The 20097-nt window shown below is 37.8% G+C and overlaps 1 protein-coding gene across 4 annotated transcripts in view; it reads left to right on the top strand.

The window, feature by feature from the left end:
- Positions 1 to 2661: 2661 nt before the first annotated feature.
- anks1b (ankyrin repeat and sterile alpha motif domain containing 1B) overlaps positions 2662 to 20097 on the top strand; it is a 187679-nt gene continuing 170243 nt past the window's right edge. For 3 of the 4 annotated variants that reach the window (XM_014473658.2, XM_023350596.1, XM_023350595.1), the window contains exon 1: positions 2662 to 3238. In XM_014473658.2, the coding sequence (XP_014329144.2) occupies positions 3108 to 3238 (131 nt within the window). In that variant the 5' untranslated portion in view covers positions 2662 to 3107. The remainder of the gene's footprint in view (positions 3239 to 20097) is intronic. The other variant, XM_023350597.1, reaches the window with a different exon arrangement.

Below are 20097 nucleotides of genomic sequence, written 5' to 3'. Positions count from 1 at the left end.
GTGATCTGCTGCACAGGCTGTCTGGACTTAAATGGTCATGACATTTCGCAGCTGCAGCGGAGCAGTGCATCATGGAACGATGTTTAATAGCTGTTCACACATCTGCAAATGGAAAGCCGGGTTATTTTCAGCTGGAAACGTGTTTAGATGCTGCAGCCTAAAGCTACTGAGATGATAGCCGAGGCATCACAGGAAAGGATGTATGCATGTTTGAGTAATGTGTTAAAGAGAGAGGAGGGAGGACAGGGCGTGTCTGGACCAGCTGGATTGTGAGAAAAACACTGAGCATAGAGAGGAGACAGGTTGTGTCTTCGCAGCTTCTTTTCCATTATTCTTCTGTTTTCTGATTTTTCATAGCTTATTTAGGAGATGATTTTACATTTATTTAACATTTGATAGTTTAAATGTTTAAAGGACTGAATAAAAGTTCTCTTTAGAGATTCACTGTATTTCTGTAATTGGCACTAGGAATTAGCCGCATAGGAACTTGTTTTTTCTTCACAAATTACTGTCATGGTATTAATGGGGGATATTTAAAGTTTCTTTGTATCTACTGAACAAGTAAGAAGTACTTGTCTTTTTCCATTTTAATGAAAATGTTGAAGTGTATGCTGCAGGGTTGTGGTCGTCTCCATTACTTCCTTTACTGGTTTTGGTTGTGACTCAGATATTCATCACAACATCATGACATGCTCTGACACAGCGTTTTTGAAAGCAAAGTTACTACGTGTAGGAGGATTTAGTTTCTTATATTTGGGCGTACGTACTACATACAGTATGTACTAGCAGCTGAACATAACCTGTCCTTTTAACCAAAGGATTAACTTTACCATGGTCTTGTCTTTTCCATGTTTCCATCATCTATTGAAGGATAATCTGCATTAATTAGATGGATTTGGTCCTTAGAAAAGGAATGGAATTGGTGAATAACACTTGAACGATCCAACAAGAGAGTGGGTGAACTGGAATGTGTTCAAGAAAGATTGATCCTAAGTCTACATTGGGAACTAAAGACAGAGTGAAAGCCATAGAAGCACACATTCATTGACTTTCTTTTGCACAAACCTTAAAAACAAACATGAAAATCTTTTGTTTTCTTATTGCTCTGACTGATACAATAGAATCTCATACTGCAAGTCTAAGCTTGACCCTCACCTTTCACTGACTGGAATAACTGAAAACAAAGGAGTAATGGTGCTAACAGTAAAATCGTGATGCTTAACATCTTTTACGCATAGAAAGCATGAGATAAAAGGGAGCTGAAAACACTTTTTATTTGTTAAAAAAAAAAAGAAGAAAACCGTTCATATTTTTCTCCTTACAATTCATATTCATGTGCTACTTTTCTATTGCAATGAAGCAGCAGTGTGAATGCATCATGCAGGTTCCTGCTTGCAAAAAAAGGGGCAGAGTCAGAGTGGGGGGGATGAAGGTGTCCGTCCGTATTATGGCTGTCAAAGCGCATTAAATCCCTGCTCCTGCCTTCATTTTGCATTATTCACACTAACCCTGCTCCGACACGGCTGGCTGACTGGAGGAGGAGGATATTTTTGGGATATCACCTGTTTCCCAACCATATTTCGGCTGCAGCGGCGCGCCGATTGAGAAAAAGAGAGACAACAATGCCAGCACGGAGAATGATGAAGCGCGCATGCGCGGCAGCGATGGGATAAGTTTTAAATCTCACAGAAGAAGAAAGAGTGAGAGCTGCAGGGCGTTTGGGTCACTTTTTAAGAAAAAAACAACAGAGCGACACACAAAGTACAATTCATTGATGTTGTAGCATCGTTATCCCCACCCAGACGGTACAGGGAGCTTCTGAATCAAACCAGGGGAAATTGTAGCGGAACACGGACTCGGGTACTTCCAAAATAAAAGCATCGCAGTTAATCAATAAACAGGGAAAACGGTTAAAGTCAGTGGCGCTTCGGAGTTCAATGATAACACAAAAAGTATCGGTAAATATGTCGCATTTAATCATTTTTAAGTCATGTTTTTATTTATTTATAACATAAATATGCTTAGTTTATGTGTATTTCTATTTTCTAGTTAGGATTTCAACATCTTTGGTTTGTTGAATAGCTACCCCTATGAAAAACTACTGCCACAGATTTCTGATTTCTCATGCAACGGCATAATTGTTTTGAAGCAGTATTGTTTGTGCAGTGTAGTTCTGAATTTGCTAGAAAAAACAAACAAACAAAAAAATAATCTTTGACATTTTCTAGAAAAAACATTTGGAAATTTTCTGACCTCAGAAATTTGGAATTTATCATTTTTTTTCTAAAATTTTTTTCTTATTTCTTAGCCTTGTCTTGAACTTTTTTCCTTTTTTTTTTTTTTCCTTTTGGAGCTCAGAAATTTTCAGGTTTTTTTCTAGAAAATTTCTGAGGTTAATCTCAAAGTTTCTGACCTTTTTGGCAGAAATGTATTCCTCCTTTTTTTTTTTTTCTATCTACATTGGCTCCAATACACGGTTATAGAAATTGGCATCATCACTACCTGGTTTTTATATGTTATCTAACAGAAAGAATACATACGCAGAAGGCCGTCCACGGAGATTTGAGGTTTTATTTTGAAAGGCACTACCGGAAGCCAGTCATTTAGTTTGGTGGAACTTGACCGCTGAGTCTGAGCCGACCCTGATAACCGCCGGAGCAGTGCGGTTGGTTCGCCGGAGAGACAGGGAGGAGGTGAGCGGACTGGGAGAGCTTTTTGTGGCTGCAGACGGAGTTTCATCTCCAGTCTGTTCCCAGCAGAAGCTCCGGAGGAAACAGGACAAAGAGGGAGTTTCAATTTTTATTCTTTTTTTCTTTTTTGATCCGGCTTTTACTCTTCACTTCGGGCGTGCTAAGGGGGATTTGTTTCAGGATCAAACGCCGGGAGTACATCACGCAGCTGTGGATGTGAATCAGCTGAGGTTGCAGGGCACCAGGGGAGCCGTGCTCTGCAGCATCAATAACACCCACTTCCACGCAGCGAGAGGGAATCCTTCCTTAGATGCTTCCCCGCGGCAGACGCTGAGGAGTGGAGGGATTTTATGGAAGATTTGTTGGATTTTCTTTGTTTTATTAATCGCCCTGTCGTTGCAAACTTGAGAGTCCGGGATGGGGAAGGAGCAGGAGCTGCTGGAAGCCGCCCGCACTGGGAATGTCGCCTTGGTGGAGAAATTGTTGAGTGGGAAAAAGGGAATACTGGGGTCAGGATCCGGCTCCATCCCTATCCCCAACCTCTTGAGGTAAGCAGCCTCCTTCAGGTGGAGCTCTGCAGTGTCCTGGGAGTCCCAGGGGCACTGCAGGGGATTCCTGGAGGTTTCCCTTTCTGCAAATCTAGGCTATTTTTTAATCTTATATTTTAGCTCACAAGTGCACTACAGTTATCACTTACTATTACAACTGTAGAACAGACGGCACATCATGCATCAACATTAGTTGCTGCAGGAGCTTTATGTTTATAGCATGAAGCTGAATACAGACGTATTCACACCCTTTAATATGTCTCACATTTAGTCAGGTTACCACCACAAAACCAAAAATGAATCTTATTGGGAAAGGTTTGTCACGCATTTGCTTTCAGGCCTCGTTTACTCCGATATCCCTAAATAAAATAATAAAGTTTTCCCTCCGTCTGGGTGAAATTTCTCTTGAGAAGCATCCAAGAGGTCAGTGGTGGCTCTGGAGGAGCTACAGAGAGCCATAGCTCAGGTGGGAGAATATGTTGCCATGGCAACTGTTAGCAACGCAATGCAAAAATCTGGCATTTCTGCAGACTTGACAAGAAGAAAGCTATTTGGTGTCCTTTTTAAAAGTTTTTCTAAAGCGGTGTAGGGAAAAAGTCCAAATTTAATGTAGGGGTAGGAATTTATCATGAAAATGTTAGTAATATAATGATATTTTTTAATATCATTTTTCATTTTTTAATATAATTGAGTTTTTAATAAACTCAACTTACTGTTAAAAAACAGATAAAAATTTTATTTCTGCTATTCACTGTTTTGTCCATGAGATCATCAATAAATATCAGTAAATATGGTTAAATGACTGCTCTATATGAAGTTTAGTGATATAAATCACATTTCCTTTTGGCATTTATGTTTGGGGTGCTATGAATTCTGTCATGCTTTTATCTAAAACAGAAGTAATACATAGTTTTTATCATTATTTTTATCATTATCACAGTAGTACTACAAAATATTTTGATAAAATTCTAAGTCTATATCATCCACCCCTTTGTTAACCCTTTGACCGATATGCAAAACACTATTTGTTGGTCAAAATTAAGCATCATAATGCAGGGTTTATTGGAATAGTTTGGAATGTTGTTAGAATGGCCTAATCAAAGTCCAAAATTGTACATTACTTTGAGCTGCCACATCAAATCCCATTAAAATTCACTCAAGTTTGTGGTTTTAACATGACAAAATGTGTATGAATATGTCTGTGAGTCACTAAGACTAGTAGAGAACCTGAGTGAAATGAAAAATATTGGATTGCTTGTCATTTCCTGTTCTCTCCTGGTGCCAGGTGTGCTTTCACTGTTAGGTGGGGAAACCTCTGCACAGCAAGAACAAAAGAACAGACAGCAGCTACCTTGAGATTCAGGGCTGTGACAGCTTCTATAGTGCAGGGACACACTTTGATGCTCAGATGATGGAAGCATTTGTAGCTTTGAATTCAGTCTTTCACTCATTTCTCCATGCAGCAGGCGGCTTATACTCCAATGGTGCGCGGATGTAAGTTTGCCATCGCTACGTTGATCATTTTGTGTGTTTGGAAAGAACTGAGTCTTTTTGCATGAAACCTGGCGAGCTGAGTGTAGGAGTTGACTGAAGCTTTTAACAATAATCGAAACGCTTGCAGCATCACTTCTATTTTTGTTCCGAAGAAAGAGGATGTCCAGTTATGAGGAAATGCAGTTTGACTGTAGGGTCTGCAGGTTCCACCTTTTGCTACTGCGAATTTTTACGTCAAATTTCCCATGAGCCAAACAAAAAACTTTAACTTGAAGTGCGGTTTTGATTTTTTTCCTCTTGGTCTCTGTGTTCATGCTGACGCTGACCCAGGTGATAATCAGATCAAAGTTAGGGAGGGGTACCGCCTCAGGCGCTGCCCCTCCTCCACTGTGTTTCTTGACTTCCTGCTGGGGAAAAACTATGCCACTTTGTAAAAGAAGTTTGGTGTAACTTCTTTGGAAGCTATTTGGAGGTGAATGTTGAAATTTCCTCAAATTCAGCAGCACTGAAGCATAAATTAGCACTTAGGGGGCTGTTTAGGGGTAGTTCTTGTTTACAACTTCTACTAGGAAGTTGCAGATATTCTCTGTGGGCTGTCAGTTCATGAGAAGTATATTTTGTGTGTAGTCTTTACGTGCGTTCATGAGTCTGTTCCCTTTTTTCTGCAGGGTTAATAAAAATTAATGTTTGGCCTGTGGTAATGCAATGCTGCTACCTCAATATTGTCACCTTCCTAAAATCATTTTTTAATTTTTGTTAAATATCTAATGTTTTCACACCTTATCGTACGGCACTACACTATCTGATGATTTTCGTCAGCAAAGAGATCCTTTCTCTTTCCCATATTGCTTGAAACCTGTTTCCTGCTTAATAATGTGGAACATCCTTCTTAAATAAATTTCCTTTAATTGAGCTCACCAGACAAACTAATCAACCCAGCTCTCTGAAATTAATTATAGTGATTCAAAGAGCCCTGGCACACAATACCATCTATAAATTTAATAGCACTACAAAATATTTAATCTTTATGACACTTAAATCCAATTTGCATAATAATTTGGAACACGGTGTATATCTCATGTAAGTGTGTATCACGTTAACGAGCTTATTCATGTGGGATTTTAATTTATGTAATGGAAACATTGCAATTGTGAAATTGTGGGGGGGGGTTTGACATTAGCAGAATATAGACAAAAATTGACACATTTTTTATTAGGAAGTCGGCTTATGATGTTTTAAATTTAAAAGTTTCAAAAGCCAAAAAGAACCAGACTCTTACTGCGTCCAACTGGTAGGAAACCCAGTTGAAGACCCAAAACTAACCGTAGGGACTAGAAAACCCGTCTAGTTTTCTAATGCTTTGGGATCCCCCACAACGAGTGGCTTAACGTGGCTCCCTTTTTACCTGTCACACCTATGGTCAGTAAGTCCTGGATTTATCAGCAAGCTAATAGATGGAAGGATGAAAAGAAAGAAGATTGGATACCATGGAAGTTTACGCCCACAGCCAACTGTCACTATTGTTACTGTTGGGACGGTTGCTGATTGATGTGTAGCTTCGAGCAACTTCATTTCTTTATAAAAAATGGTTTCTAAATGACGTCCTTTCTGTCGGGTCTCATTCTTTTAATAAATAATAAAGATACAGTTGGTGCCTACAGATCATTTAGCTATGCTCAACTATTGTGTACCACTGAGCTACAAAATGCCCTCAGTATTTGTTTATTTTTTATGAATGTAAATAATGAGAAAGGAGCCCAAATGTCAATTGTAATATATTTTAGGAGTATTTTTATTTTAAACCCAGTTTTCATTGATTCTGAGTCATTGTGAGACCAATAAACTGACCCCTGAATAACCCAAGATAACCCTTGTTGGTGGTTAAATGGAAATTATTTATAATCATTTTGTTAAAAAATACAAAAATTCAAGTTTAGTAAACAAGTAAACATTTTAACAGGTTAACATGAAGAGTTCATGCAAGTATGGGAAGAGATCAATTCCAATAAAACTCTAAAATTAATATCTTAATCAACATATCTTGCAAATAATAAAAGTATATATAATCAAATATACCATGCCATACTTTTACCTTGCTTATTTGATTAACATGCTCTTAACAACACAAAGATTTGCTGTGAATAACCAACTTAAAACCATGAAATAAATAAAAAGCTTTAACAGCATAACTACTAATGTATTTAAAAAAGTCAGATTCTTTCTAAGCTGTTGATCAGCAGCTAAATTTGCTTCATCGCTGCTATAAATTCCTCTTAATGTGACCACAACACTGATGTGTCATTAAGTCCGAACGTTTGTCGTAAAATGTTTCAGTAAAACCTCGACATGTTTAGCTGGTGATTCATAGAAAACTCTGCATGTTTCTCCAGAAATGTATTCCAAATAACTTTCCTGATCTTCTTTATGAGCTTCATGGTATATTAGTAACCGTGGAGACGGCAGTTTCATGCACAAGTAGATGTTGGTAATTTTCTGAGCCTTGTCAGACATCTTTTGGCCTTCAACACAGACTGTTGTTATGGTGATCATTATGTGGTTACTTTTAGTGCCACTGAATAAAACTACTAAAGACTTTTAGTGATTTACACTGATGTGAGATTTGTTTTGCTACTTTACCACTAATATTAGTGTTGTATATTAGTTAGTATTATGTGGTGATATGGCTGGAAAACAATATAAACATTCCATGTCAGTCGATAACAATAAGTATACATTTTATGTTTTTAAGTACTGCCAAACATGACCTTTCCTCTACTACTACTACTCAACAGGTTGTTGCTAGGCAACCAAACAGCGAGGGAGTGAGTGGGTTGTTGCTAGGCAACCAAAGAAATGAGTGAGTTAGTTGATTCCGCCGAACTTGCTTAGCTAGCCATGAGAGATTGAGCAGATAAAAGTATTGTTTCTGCCAGAATCCCCCAGAATGCCTTGCGGTTATGGATAAATTCAGTGAAATTATTGAATATTCTATTGATATTGACCACCTGCCTGTCGCAATATGTATTATTATTGATTTATTATCTCGTCATAGTATGATGCTGTGTGGTAATATTTTTGCTTAAACCTGACACTACCCATTGTTGCTTTACAGTTATTTGCATGCATGCATACATAGTTTATTGACACAAACTCAAAGATTGAAGGCAATGTTTAGGATGTAGTAGTAAGAATGTGTAAAAGATCACATTTTACACAGAGTCAAAATACTGGCTTATGATGTATGCCTCCAGAACATTGGGTAGATAACTCACACACAATACTGCTCATGTGATTACTATGACACCCCTGCTATCAGAGCGCTCCCTTCGGTGGGTCATCAGAAAGGTCGCAGCAGAGGAGTGTGTGTGTTGGGTAATGTTTTAGGAATGATCTGTGGAAATAAATGCATAGTTTTCCATCCTTATGTACCCAAGCCAACGACAGCATTCCTAAGTCATAAGGTTCACCGTTTTCCTGAAAGAATCGCCCTCGATGGACCGGACCAAAGGCACTCTGCGTGTAAAATCAGACATATGCGTATTAGGTAACGGGATGTGGGGAAGACGATCCTCGGCTGCAGATTTGTGGTGTGGGGCGCAGTGGAAAATCAATACCGGATGATCTCACTCCAGTTTAATGGCTTTTTTTGTGTGTGTCTGTGTAAATGAAGTCTACTGTAAATGGCAAGTGTCTCTTTGTTTGGGATGGAAAACTAAATCATAAAACACTCATCTGTTGGATGGATTTAGGGGAGTATTTAATTATATTATAAATACTTAATAATTGCACTTTCTCCTGAATATCTAAGTAACTCACTTAGAAAATGGCAAACGTGTCATTTAAATTAAATGCCTGTTCACTGCACTTTTCTATAAATTCACTTTACTTATGAACATCATGCTAGTTATTAAAGGGAAGTTATTATGTAAAATTGACATTTTGAGCTTTTTTATCATGTTTATAGTGTAATTCCCTCATCTAATAGATACCTGGAATATTACTTGATTCTTTCATGGATGTTTGACAAATCCTTGGCAACCAAACGGCTGCTCTCAAAACGTATCACCTACTTCCACTTTGCTCCTCCAGACTAGTGGCAGCAGCAATTACCAAAACACCTGGTGTAATTGCGCGTCTGTTGAATTCATCATACAAACTATTTCTCAGTCCAACACTCTAAAGATTATTTTGTAAATGCCATAATGGAGGAGCTGAAAAGGGAGTGTCAGAAAGAGCAGGACCTTCTTAAAGAGATAGAGGCCCAATTTCAAGGCATTAACTTGCAAAGTCATATTTCTTTTAAATCATATTTGGTATATATATAGCATTTTTGTGGTATAAAATGTCACCATGTGCCTGGAAAAATATACTGCCACTTTAATAAATGCAAAACAGATCGCTCAAAGTTGGAGTAAAATAATAATGGTACAATAAAACGAGCTACTGGCTTTCCCTTGCATTAGTAATGGCATAAAGAGGAAATTAAAACCTGTTTATGGATTGGTTTTGACCAGCCGACAGCTGATCTGCTTATTCAGGTCAGTAGCGGCCCTGACACCAATCCGATAGGTCGGCCCAGTGGTTCTCTGAATCAGCTAAAGGAACAAATTCACTGAAAAGCAACAGTTGTTGAAGAGAATGATGGCTTGTTGACACAGATAGATTTCATTTTAATTTGCTGTATATGAAAACTGATTGCATTAGAGGAAAGGGGTTTTGGTGATGTTTTAGTATAATGAGGATAAATGTGTGTGTTGTACATCATGTACTAGTGAAACGGATTCACTGTTGGACAGATGGTGTGTGATCCCTCCCCGTTCTCGGTTACGTTCAGGGGAAACCCGTCTTATTCTGGTGTTTACTTCCCTGTAAACAAACAGCCTCTAAGTGGAAGATGGCGACTCCTGGAGGGAACGAACACGTTCACCCACTCCTGAGTGGTGGATGCTCCGTTTTAATTGCCATCCCCACAGACCCCCTCTTGAGTGTTTAATATTTGATTTCTGCCTGTACTTTGTCACAGTAGGGAGTCTAGAGGTGTGCTTTTCAGTGTGGTCCACTAAGGATGAGGTTTTCCAAACCAGAGTTTATTTTCCTTGCCACAGTACTTAAGATCCGATCCAAAGGGAAATGCGATGACCAAAAAACCCGCGTCTGGCAGGTTTTTCTCTGTGTGTCTTTGGGAGCCAGAGCGTGTGACATAACCACTGGCTTTGCGTAACCGCAGCGAGTATCCACGGCTGTGAGTGTTGTGGGAGGGGAGCAGTGAGGAGTGAAAGCTAACGGGGGAATCTAGGAACCACATGTGGTGCTGGGAATCCAAAATAGGTCAGAGGTTAACTCCGGGAAAAGCAGTGCATATGAAGAGGCGATTTAAAGGGGACACAAACATCCTGAGAGTGGATATTTAACATAGTTTTTAACAATGTGGAAAAACTGAAATAATTAAAGGGTGTTTTCACACTTTATAGTCTGGTAGATTCAGTTTGATTGGGGACCAAAAGTGCAGTGTTTGTTACATTTTCAGCTGCTGCAGTTTGCTTTCACACTGCGTTGTGCCAAACAGTCCAAACTAATTGAAAAAGCTGTTCCCCTCCTCACCTGTGGTGGCGCTGCAAAAAATAACCACTGATGAAAACGACACAAAAACATCTGAAGACATGAGCGCCACTTTCTTCTTCAGAAAATGTAAACAAAACTAGAGTGGCATTAGATTTTAACGGTTGTAGGACATTTACAACAACAACCAGGAGCCATTTATCCCCCTAGGATTAGACTCGCCCCATTCTTTTGGTTCTATCTACCCAGAATACCTTGCACCATAGTCCACTTCCTGCTTTTGGAGCGGTATTTCTTGTCTTCTTCCATCCACATATTCACTTCAACTGTACCAAGACCAAGTTTGTAGGCGGACCAGAGTTAGATTACGTGTTCATACCTCCCCAAGCAAACCAGACTTTCTACACAAACGAACTAGAGTTGAATTAAAGTGGACTAAATGGGTCAGGTGTGAAGAACTGGACCCTGCAACATGACAATGACCCAAACAAACCTGAGAATCTATCATGGAGTGACTAAGAATGAAGATATGGAAAGTCCTGTTCTTTAATGCACCTTTTTGTTTTGAGTTTAATAAAAAATAACATAAATGGAAAAGGATGTCCCAGTAGAGCTGCAGTGTTTAGGAAACTTTAGTTCATAATCCTGTACTGAACTCTGGCTGTCAGAAAACCCAGAATGTCTGAAACTGGACTGGTTGAAATGAGTTGAAGATGTGAAAGAATATGATTTTCCATGCATGTGATTAAATTAAAACTCCTGGATCCTGCCAAGAAACCAAGCTGTGCACTCCTTTAGCCTGAGTCTCTTTTTGTTCCTCCCTTGTTTGGTCTTTTTTTTCCATTTGAAGATGAAGCCTTTTTCAGTCTCTGTCCATCTGCTCCCCTGAATTCCCCTTTAATTTCACTTCAGTTTCCTCTCCATCACTCATTTCTCTCACCAATCCCTTCCTAAGCCTCCCCACTGCCACGTTTTTTCTGTTTTTCCTCCCACTGCAGCCCACCCTCTCCCATCTTATCACTCACCCCCCCGTCTCACCGCTTACACTGCACTACATCTGTTGTCGTCATGCCAGAGCATCTTTTACCCATCATGCCTCTGGGTTTAACATAGATGTCGGTTGACAGCAGAAAACAAGAATCCAGGGAATCTGTATCTATGACTGTAAGAGAGTCATTGGGGATTATATTTGTTTTATAAAATCTGAGGTTCGTTTGTTTGGATGATGTGTATTTGTTGCACCAATTTCTAAATAAAATCAGTTGATTAGTTTTAAATACTTGGTAGTTTATTCCATTTACTCTTCCATTTATGAATGAAATCAGCTAGTAAGATGTTTTTATAATCTATCACACATTAAGTGCTAATTAAATGTTACGTATCAGCATTAGACAGTTCCTACAGTTTTGAAAGATCTGAGATTGAATTGTATTAATTCCCAAATGTAGAAAAATAGTTCTAGAATGGGGAAAATTGTCTTCATAATTTATTTTGTATTGTTTTCTGGACAGCTTTAGATGCATTTTTATTTCACCAATCTATGTTTGGTGTTAGAAATCCAGTCTAGACTTGATAAAAGTGTGTTATAGAAGATAAGTTTAGACAAATCATTGTTTCATTTTAGTTTAGATCTGTTCTGTTTGTGTAACAAATATTTAGAAAGCAGAAAATATATTTTGATGCAACATAAAATCAATATATTCAGTTCCAAACTTTGGAAATGGGCCGGAAAATAATCTGGAGCTTTTCACTTTAGAGACAGAAAACTTTGTCTTGTTTTGAAGAAAATGAGAACAAACATTTGAAAAAGTGCATTTAGTGTTCAGATAATTATAGTCTTTAGTAAGAAGAATGTGTAGCTGTTTACACATTACTGACATTATAACACTGTTGCATACTTGCAAGATGTTAGCATGATTAACGCTAGTCCTGTAACTATCCGGTATTATCACAGCTTCTTTGTAAGTTAGAGGAATTATTGCTGGGGTTTTTTTGTATCTTGATCTGATGACTTTCTCTTCAACACATTTGGCAAACGTGTTCGGGTCGGGTCTGTTAAGGACCAAACATGTTGATGCAGAGTGGAGGAGACGTGTAGGCGGGGGGATGGAGGTGTGACGCCCCGTCTGCCACGATAATCTGCAAGTCGGCGACCCCACGTACCGCGGCGAGCGTTGTGGAGCCACATTCCACTCGGCTCGCCGCTCTCTGATGGATGGCAGCTTTTAATGAAGCTCTGCTTTTGCAGCAGATAAGGAGCAGAAGCAGCAGAGAATGGGGCTACAAGTGCTCATGTCATTATGTGGTCAGGGGAAGGCTTTCGCTGGAGGCCTGTTACGCTTCCAAGTGTGTGTTTTAGTCGTTTGGATAACTTTTAATGCCCAATTATTTTATTTTTAATTGAAACTTACCAACTCTGTGGGGGTTTTTTGTACTGATTTTTTAAAAAATCTACATTTCACCTCACTTTCTCCTGTCATTTAGATCATAAAACTCGACCACTAAAACATTTTTGTGGCGATAGACCTGCAGGTCCACTTTCAGCATTGATTTATTTTATAAAGACTTTAGTTTTGACTAATGTACTTGTTTTTTCTTGTCTAACTGCAGTAAAGCTGTAAGTGTAAAGCACATTTAGGTTGTTTACAGGTTTTACTGACTACTTAGAGTCATGTAAATTTTGCTGGGGTGTTTTTTTTAATTTTTTATTCCTCCTGATCACCAAAGCTTTTAGCTTTTTGTCTTGATATAGGCTTTTCATATCTGTTTAGCCAAAAAATTCTCTGGGTTTTTTTTCAAGTGAATTAGAACTCTTTTGCACCACTGAATCCAAAAATCACTTTGGTTTCTGAGCTATGGATGTAACATGAGCATCAAACTTTTTTTCTCTCTCCTTAAAACCTTTTTGGGTGAGACATATTAACATAAATGAACTGATAATGACTCAAAATTGTCATCAATTTAGTCCGAAAATCATATTTCTCTAAATCAAATTATGGTAGAATAAAAACCTGACCTGATTAAGAAAAATGGATGTTATTTTTGGATTTAGTAAGTTCTAATTCACTTGAAAAAACTGACAACTTCCAAAATATATTTTTTGTAACCCAGTGTAATAATTGATTAGACGTTTATGTTTGTGATGGTAGGACAGAAAATTCTTTTCCTGGTTTTTTTTAATGGTTACTATGGAGACTGGAGACTTTCTTGGCTTTGGAGATTTTGTGGGAATATAAACTTGAATTCCTCATCCAGTCTCGTCCGTCACAGTTTTATTCTTTTTTTATTCTGGGAGTTAAACTATATTATAAATCGGTGCACCCCTAATTTTCGGTGCCATCCAATAACGTTCTTCTTTTAATGATTATTATATTTAAATCAATACAGGATGAGATTCTCATGTCTTTTATCAACACATCTCGTTTAGATCTTAGTGACTTAGAGCAAACATTTGGTGCATTAAATTATGGAAAAGAAGCATTGTAGTGTGAAAAGTGTTGGTCGTCTTAGAATAGTTATAGGCCTAATTATGTTATTTTTATACTGCAGGCAGATGGGAAGAGTTTTACAGAGATCAGCTTTAAAAAGTCCAGTTTAATTGTTTGAACAGTGTTTATTCAGGAAATTGAATAAACAATATGCAATTGTAACAACAACAAGAAGCTTTGTGAAAAGCAGGTGCATAATGTTTCACAATATTGCTACATTTAAAAAAAAAAAGGTGGTAAATATAATATGTCAAGTGAAGACTATCAATAATTATGTCAAGCCAAAATGATCTATGGCAGAAGCCCACAAGTCTGTAAACAAATCTAGTTTCAAATGAAGTTTTGCAATACTTTTTCCCATTAATTAGACATTTTTAAATCTTCTTGGCATTGAAGAAATTTTATTATGTTCATAAATCTAATTTGGAGTATTTTAGCTTTCTTATTTTCTAATCCACCCAATGGCCCAAGATAGAATACGTAGGTTTGAGTGGCAAATTAAAGTTGAACATTGTTTGAGTTTCTCCTTGAATCCAGTTTAATTGAACAAATTGCTTCTGTTTCTTTGCACTGATTAATGGGATTGCATGGACTTCAGATACAGGAAATCCTTCCTGCCACATGCCATCTCACTGTACAATAAAAGCTAAATCATTGTTCTGCACTAATCAGTCCAATTTTGCACAACTGCACCGTGGCACACTTACTGTACATATATTTACATATACATACTGTATCTGCATTTTTTGAATCTTTGCAAGGACTGCTCTAAGCTGCTTTTTATATTGACAGCATGTTATATTTTATTTTTATTTTTATTTTGTCTACAATTGCTACTCAGTGGTGGTTGTTGTGTGTCTTGTCTCTATGCTGTAACTGCGAAATAATTTCCCTGCTGGGATGAATAAAGTTATTCTATTCTATTCTATTCTATATCCACATTTGAAGATAAAAGACAAAACTAACAAAGCAGGTTAAGATTTAAAATATAAATGTTGAAACCTAGTATTAGCCTTGCCACATTGTGTTCGGGTATTATTGTTCTGTTGTATGAGACATTCAGGTTTGGAGTTGGACAGTGGTAACTTCATTAATCTTGTTCCTGGTGTCGTATTAGAGATATAATCTGCTTCTGTTCCTGTAGATGAAAGGCGCTTTCTTCTTACAACTCGTCCTGTTTGTTGTCACTCCCAATTAGCTGCTAGCAACAAGAGGTGGAAGCATTACAAATATACACAGACAGACTGTGTACAGTTGCAGTAAAACACATGCAACTGTATTTAAGAACTGTGGGATTTGAACTATATTGCTGTATATTCCACATCTTTGGTCCTCAGGCTCTGCTGACATGGAGTCTTCCTGCTCCTCTGCTAATCACATCCGATTAACTGAGTGACTCTGCACCTCCGGGGCCGGGCCGTCACGGAGCGACTCCATGGAAATGTAAAACACAAAGTCAGACTTTATGTAAACACCCTGCTGGCGTACGGATGCATGCAGGTGTTTTTTATGCGTTTTTTGTCCCCAGACGTGTTTACAACTGTTTGTATGAGTGATTGAGCTGAGCAACCAGCGAGTGAGTTATGATCAACTGGCAGATTCCCAGTGGACGCACATTTCCCAGCAGGCCTCACTGGTGTCAATACATCACATGTTGTTATGTCAGGTTCATGCATGCATGGAAAAGCACTCTATTCATTATATTTATGCTACAGGCTAGTCGATGTAGCACATAAATGATGTAATGTAATTAAATAGTCCCAGCTGTTGTGGCCTTCCTTCAGTTGTGATTAAATATACAAAACTTCCTTTATTTTTTATTGATTTTTAACACTCGGAATAAGTAACTAAGTAAGTAGATGCATCAGTTGCTTGGCTCCTAAAAAGAATCTGAATTTTATATCTATTTTTGTCCAACCTGCCAAAAGGAGTCTCATTATTCTATCTTTTTTCCGTGTTCCATGAATGCACCATATAGTAATCGTACCCATCATTTTCCCACATTCTATTTTACCGATTATTTTAGTAATTTATTAATCTATTGATAATTCTGGCAATTAATCAGACAAAAAAATACCACTGAATACAATTTTTTTTAAATTTACTTTACCGTCCTACAAAAATATTGCAAATAATAAACAAATAATTCAATTCCTTTTTTAAATAAGAAACATTTTATTGCCTAAAAAGCAATACCATATCATTCCTTTAGTAAATCTGAACCAGTTGAAGCTAAAACTATACCTATCGCTTTACTCCAGGAGATTTGGCTAAAACATACTTATAAACAACGTTATAATGTTGTTTATAATTAATGTTTTAGAGCATGTTTATTTGACTTAGCCATGAGATTCATCTCGGTTGTATTTAAATTAACCTATCTGAATATTATTTTTAAGATTTTATTGAAAGTTGGTGCCATTTTTAGAGAAAATCTTGGTAGTTTTGTAACCAATTTTTTTAAATATGAAGACCAATTTGCATAATTGCTTAATCCAGCTGACCAGCAGTGTGGAGCTTCTTACGGTTAGTGACTAAAGCTGCTTAACATGATGATCTAAACAGTTCTGCCCACATGGTGATCCAGCATCAGTGCACTCTGTCTTCCTGATAATGAGCCTCAGTAACTGGACTCTTTCACAAAGTCCTTCTTGTCATAACCTCATTCTTCATTTGTGGGCCAGTGGGAGCTGCGCCGTGATGAACGGCTCTTTAAACAGAAAGGCATCAAATATTCAGCTGCCCCCGAACTGCAGTAGTAAAAATTGAGATTATATTGTTGGTGGTGATGAACTCATTGCCAAATTCAGAATTCACTCCTTCTCTTCTCTACAAGCGCAGAGAACGAGGAAGCAGCTGGCTGTCGAATTCTCCTTCAAATTGTTTTATTCATGATGAAGATAGAGATTCCTGAGATGGGAATGGATGGCAAATTGGAAGCAAAAAAAACGTCCTTTTCGTGGCTATGAAAAGTATTCACACCCTTGGGTATTTAACTGTTTTGTGGGCGTTTTTTGACCTGATAGTCTGGTAGACTTGGTTTGATTTGGGACCAGAATTGCAACATTTGTTACATTTTCAGCTGGTACAGTTCGCTTTCCCACTGCACTGAGTCAAATGAGCCAAAGCCTGTTCCTTCAGTAAGGAAACGACAGGAAAACCTCAGAAGAAGACATGAGCACAACTTCCTTTTTCGGAAAATGTAAACAAAAATGGAGTATTGTGAGATTTTAACAGTTGTAGGATTTCGCTTTTTTATTTTGCAAAAAAAACTAAAAGCCATTTCTCCTCTTAGCACTAGATTTGCACAGTTGTTTTTGTTGCATTTATCCAGAATGCACTATGGTATATTACACTTCCTGCCTTTGGAGCTGTTTGCATCCACATATGCATTGAGAGTTCACTTAAAACAAACCGATGTCAAGGTCTTAAGGCGGACTGCAGCTCACACAGATCAGAGTTTGATTGTGCATTTCCTACTCCCCCCAAATAAGGCAGAATTGGATTAAAACAGACTAAACATAACATTACTGCACTCTAGAAATAATGACAAAAAAAAGACACAAAACAAACTTACTTAGCCCCAAGTTCCCAACAATCTGCATATCAGTGTTTAAGAAGTGTGTGTGTTTGTATTATAGGTTAATGTGTCTGTTGTGTAAGGCGCTTTGAGTAAATGAAAAGAATTACATCACATTAGTTATTCTTATGGTTTGGTTTGAACGCAGCTGATTAGTCCTGGATAAAAACAGCAGATATGTCTTTTTCTTAGAACTAGATTGAGGTTTTAATATCCAGTCATGGTTTTCTCCTTTGAGTCTCCTCTTCTCTCTGGGAGGAACTGGGAGACAACTGGAAGTATCTGCTGACTCAGCATTCCTACATCTCTAACCTGTGAAATCAACTGTCTTCGGCCAACACATCATCCGCTGTGTGTGGATTATTTTTTGTCGTCTTTGTGAGTGGGTTTCTTGTCTTTTTTTCACTGTCTGCTGTCTTGTTTTCCAGTATTTTGGGGGAGTGAACTCTCTCTCTTTTTTTCTCTTTCTCTCTGTGCCTCTTTGTCTGTTTCTGGCTGTGTGTGTTTGTGTGTGTGACTCTTTCTCTCTGGCATCTCCACAAAATGTTTTTTAGCTTCTCCCCTGTGTCTCTATCCCTTCTCCCCCTCATTTTTGTCTCTTCTTTTTTTTTTTTTGTTCAAGTGGATGAGTAAATGAATCTCGGTCTTGCACTGCTGTGTAACCTGCTAATCAGGCCATTCACTGATTACACGCTTCATGCTAATCATGAATGCGTGTGTCTGTGTACAGCGACTTTTTTCTTTATTAATTTTTTTTGTCTAAAGCTTCTTTGCTGTTCTGGCTGCTCATTGTTCCAAAAATAATGCTGAACGTGACACACCTAATGTGAAAAATGGTTTGTACACCGATTCCCTGCTGCGTTCTTTGTTACCTGCATGGCTGCATGTGGGGTTTTACGCATCTGTATGTGCAAGAGGAGATAAAAGAGCGAGGGAGAAAACGAGGATGCGAGTGGAGTGCAGAGCGTAGAGGGGGAACCAATTATCGTGCAGATAACAGAGAGGCTATGGATTTTCTACCCGGCTTCTTCTGCAGCTCTTTTCATTCGGCTGCTGTCACTCTGCCTGCGTCTACCTCTCCGTCCTTGTAGCATATTTAAATTGTAATGTATTGACTGGCAGAAAATCCCCAGGTATAGATTCTGTAATGTGTTGTCTTGTGTTTTCATTCAGGTTGTGTGTGCGAATTTTATTTACCACCGTAGATGGTGGGTTGAAACGTGTCAGACACAGAGCGACGTTTCGTCAATATGCCCCCTGCCTTTTTCTGTGTGTCATTGTGATTGACAGTCACATTGTCTGACCTGCATCGTCATGCTGCTCTTCTTCAAACTTCAGCGTTTCCACGATATTTTCCAGAATTGGCTCTTTACAACTGGTAGCTTATTCTAAATAGAGGTGATTCTTCCATGGAATATATCACAGGGTTAAATAGTCCCTCTAGGTTGTTGCAGTCATTGTTTTTGTGACTTTTGCAGCCTAAAATTCCTGATTTTTCAAAAACGTTGCAGTCAAAGTTGCAAACTTTATTTTTGCCATAACACGACCTTATAAAATAAGAAAGATTTTTGCACATAGCCTTACCAAAAACTTTTTTTTTGACATAGTCAATATTTAATGGAAAAAAACATATGTTCAAGTACCTTCTAGAAACAGACCTTTAATACAAATACAATCATTCACAAAGTCATAAAGAGTTGTGAAAATGCAAAAGAAGAATTGCAAAAACAAAACCTCATTGTAAGAAAAAAAAAGGCATAATTTCATTGAAACTATTAGAATTTATGCAAATGATGTGAAAACGGTAATTTAAACAATTCATGATCTAGCTAGTGAGCTATCTCTCTAGCTAGTTAGAGCTAGCTCTTACTGATTTATTGTCCAGCCCTAAATTCATGTTAACTTTAACTTTAATGCATGTTTGCAGCCCTAATCCTGATTCAGTTCTAACCAACTTGGTTTTCTATCAGTGCTTTAAATTTACAGCAGCAGCGTATCAGACACAAATCAGTTACACATTTTCTTCTTCGGAAAAATTGGAAAATCTTTTCACAGATGCATAACTGTCAGTTGTGAATCAGTGTGAGGAAGATATTCTATGAATATATTACAAATTTTCTTTCTGCAGCTGTCCATAATTATTCATGTGTTTTGCTTCTTCATTATGTTCTTTCCAACTGCTCCAATTACACTATAGTATGACGTAGTCGCATTGATTTCAGGGATGAAAATACATTAAAGGATGGAGTACCTGTCAGATATATTTAATTCAATTTTTGTTTTTTATCCAGAATTATTCATGAATTCTCCTGTTTTGCTTTTACTTCTTTTGTTGATTATAACTGATTTGTAGAAGCAATCCAAGATGGGGAATACTTTAATTAAGCACTGTATGCTGAAGGGGCACATGTTGGTGTATTTTATATAATGGAAATAAGAACTTAAAAGATAAAAAGTGACTCTAAAATACACAATATGGCTGGATTTTATTCTATTTTGCATCCACGCAGCTAAATTTATGCAGAAATAAAAACAACCAGGGACCCAGGAGGGTTAATTCTTCAACTTTATGCAGCAAAGTACTTTTAAAGAGTTTTCTCCTGTTGATTTGCTGTGTTTGGTTTGTATATCCCAAGAACTTGGAGAGGAATTTTGTTTTTTACACGAATAAGAGTTTGTTTGTGTCTTTGTTGAGAGGCCTTAGGAAGAGATGTGTTTGGTTTTGCTTTTTAAAAAAT

This window comes from Xiphophorus maculatus, chromosome 17 (assembly GCF_002775205.1).
Source record: "Xiphophorus maculatus strain JP 163 A chromosome 17, X_maculatus-5.0-male, whole genome shotgun sequence".
NCBI lineage: Eukaryota > Metazoa > Chordata > Actinopteri > Cyprinodontiformes > Poeciliidae > Xiphophorus > Xiphophorus maculatus.
Note: the sequence above shows the minus strand (reverse complement) of the source record. Positions and strands in the feature narration are given on the sequence as shown.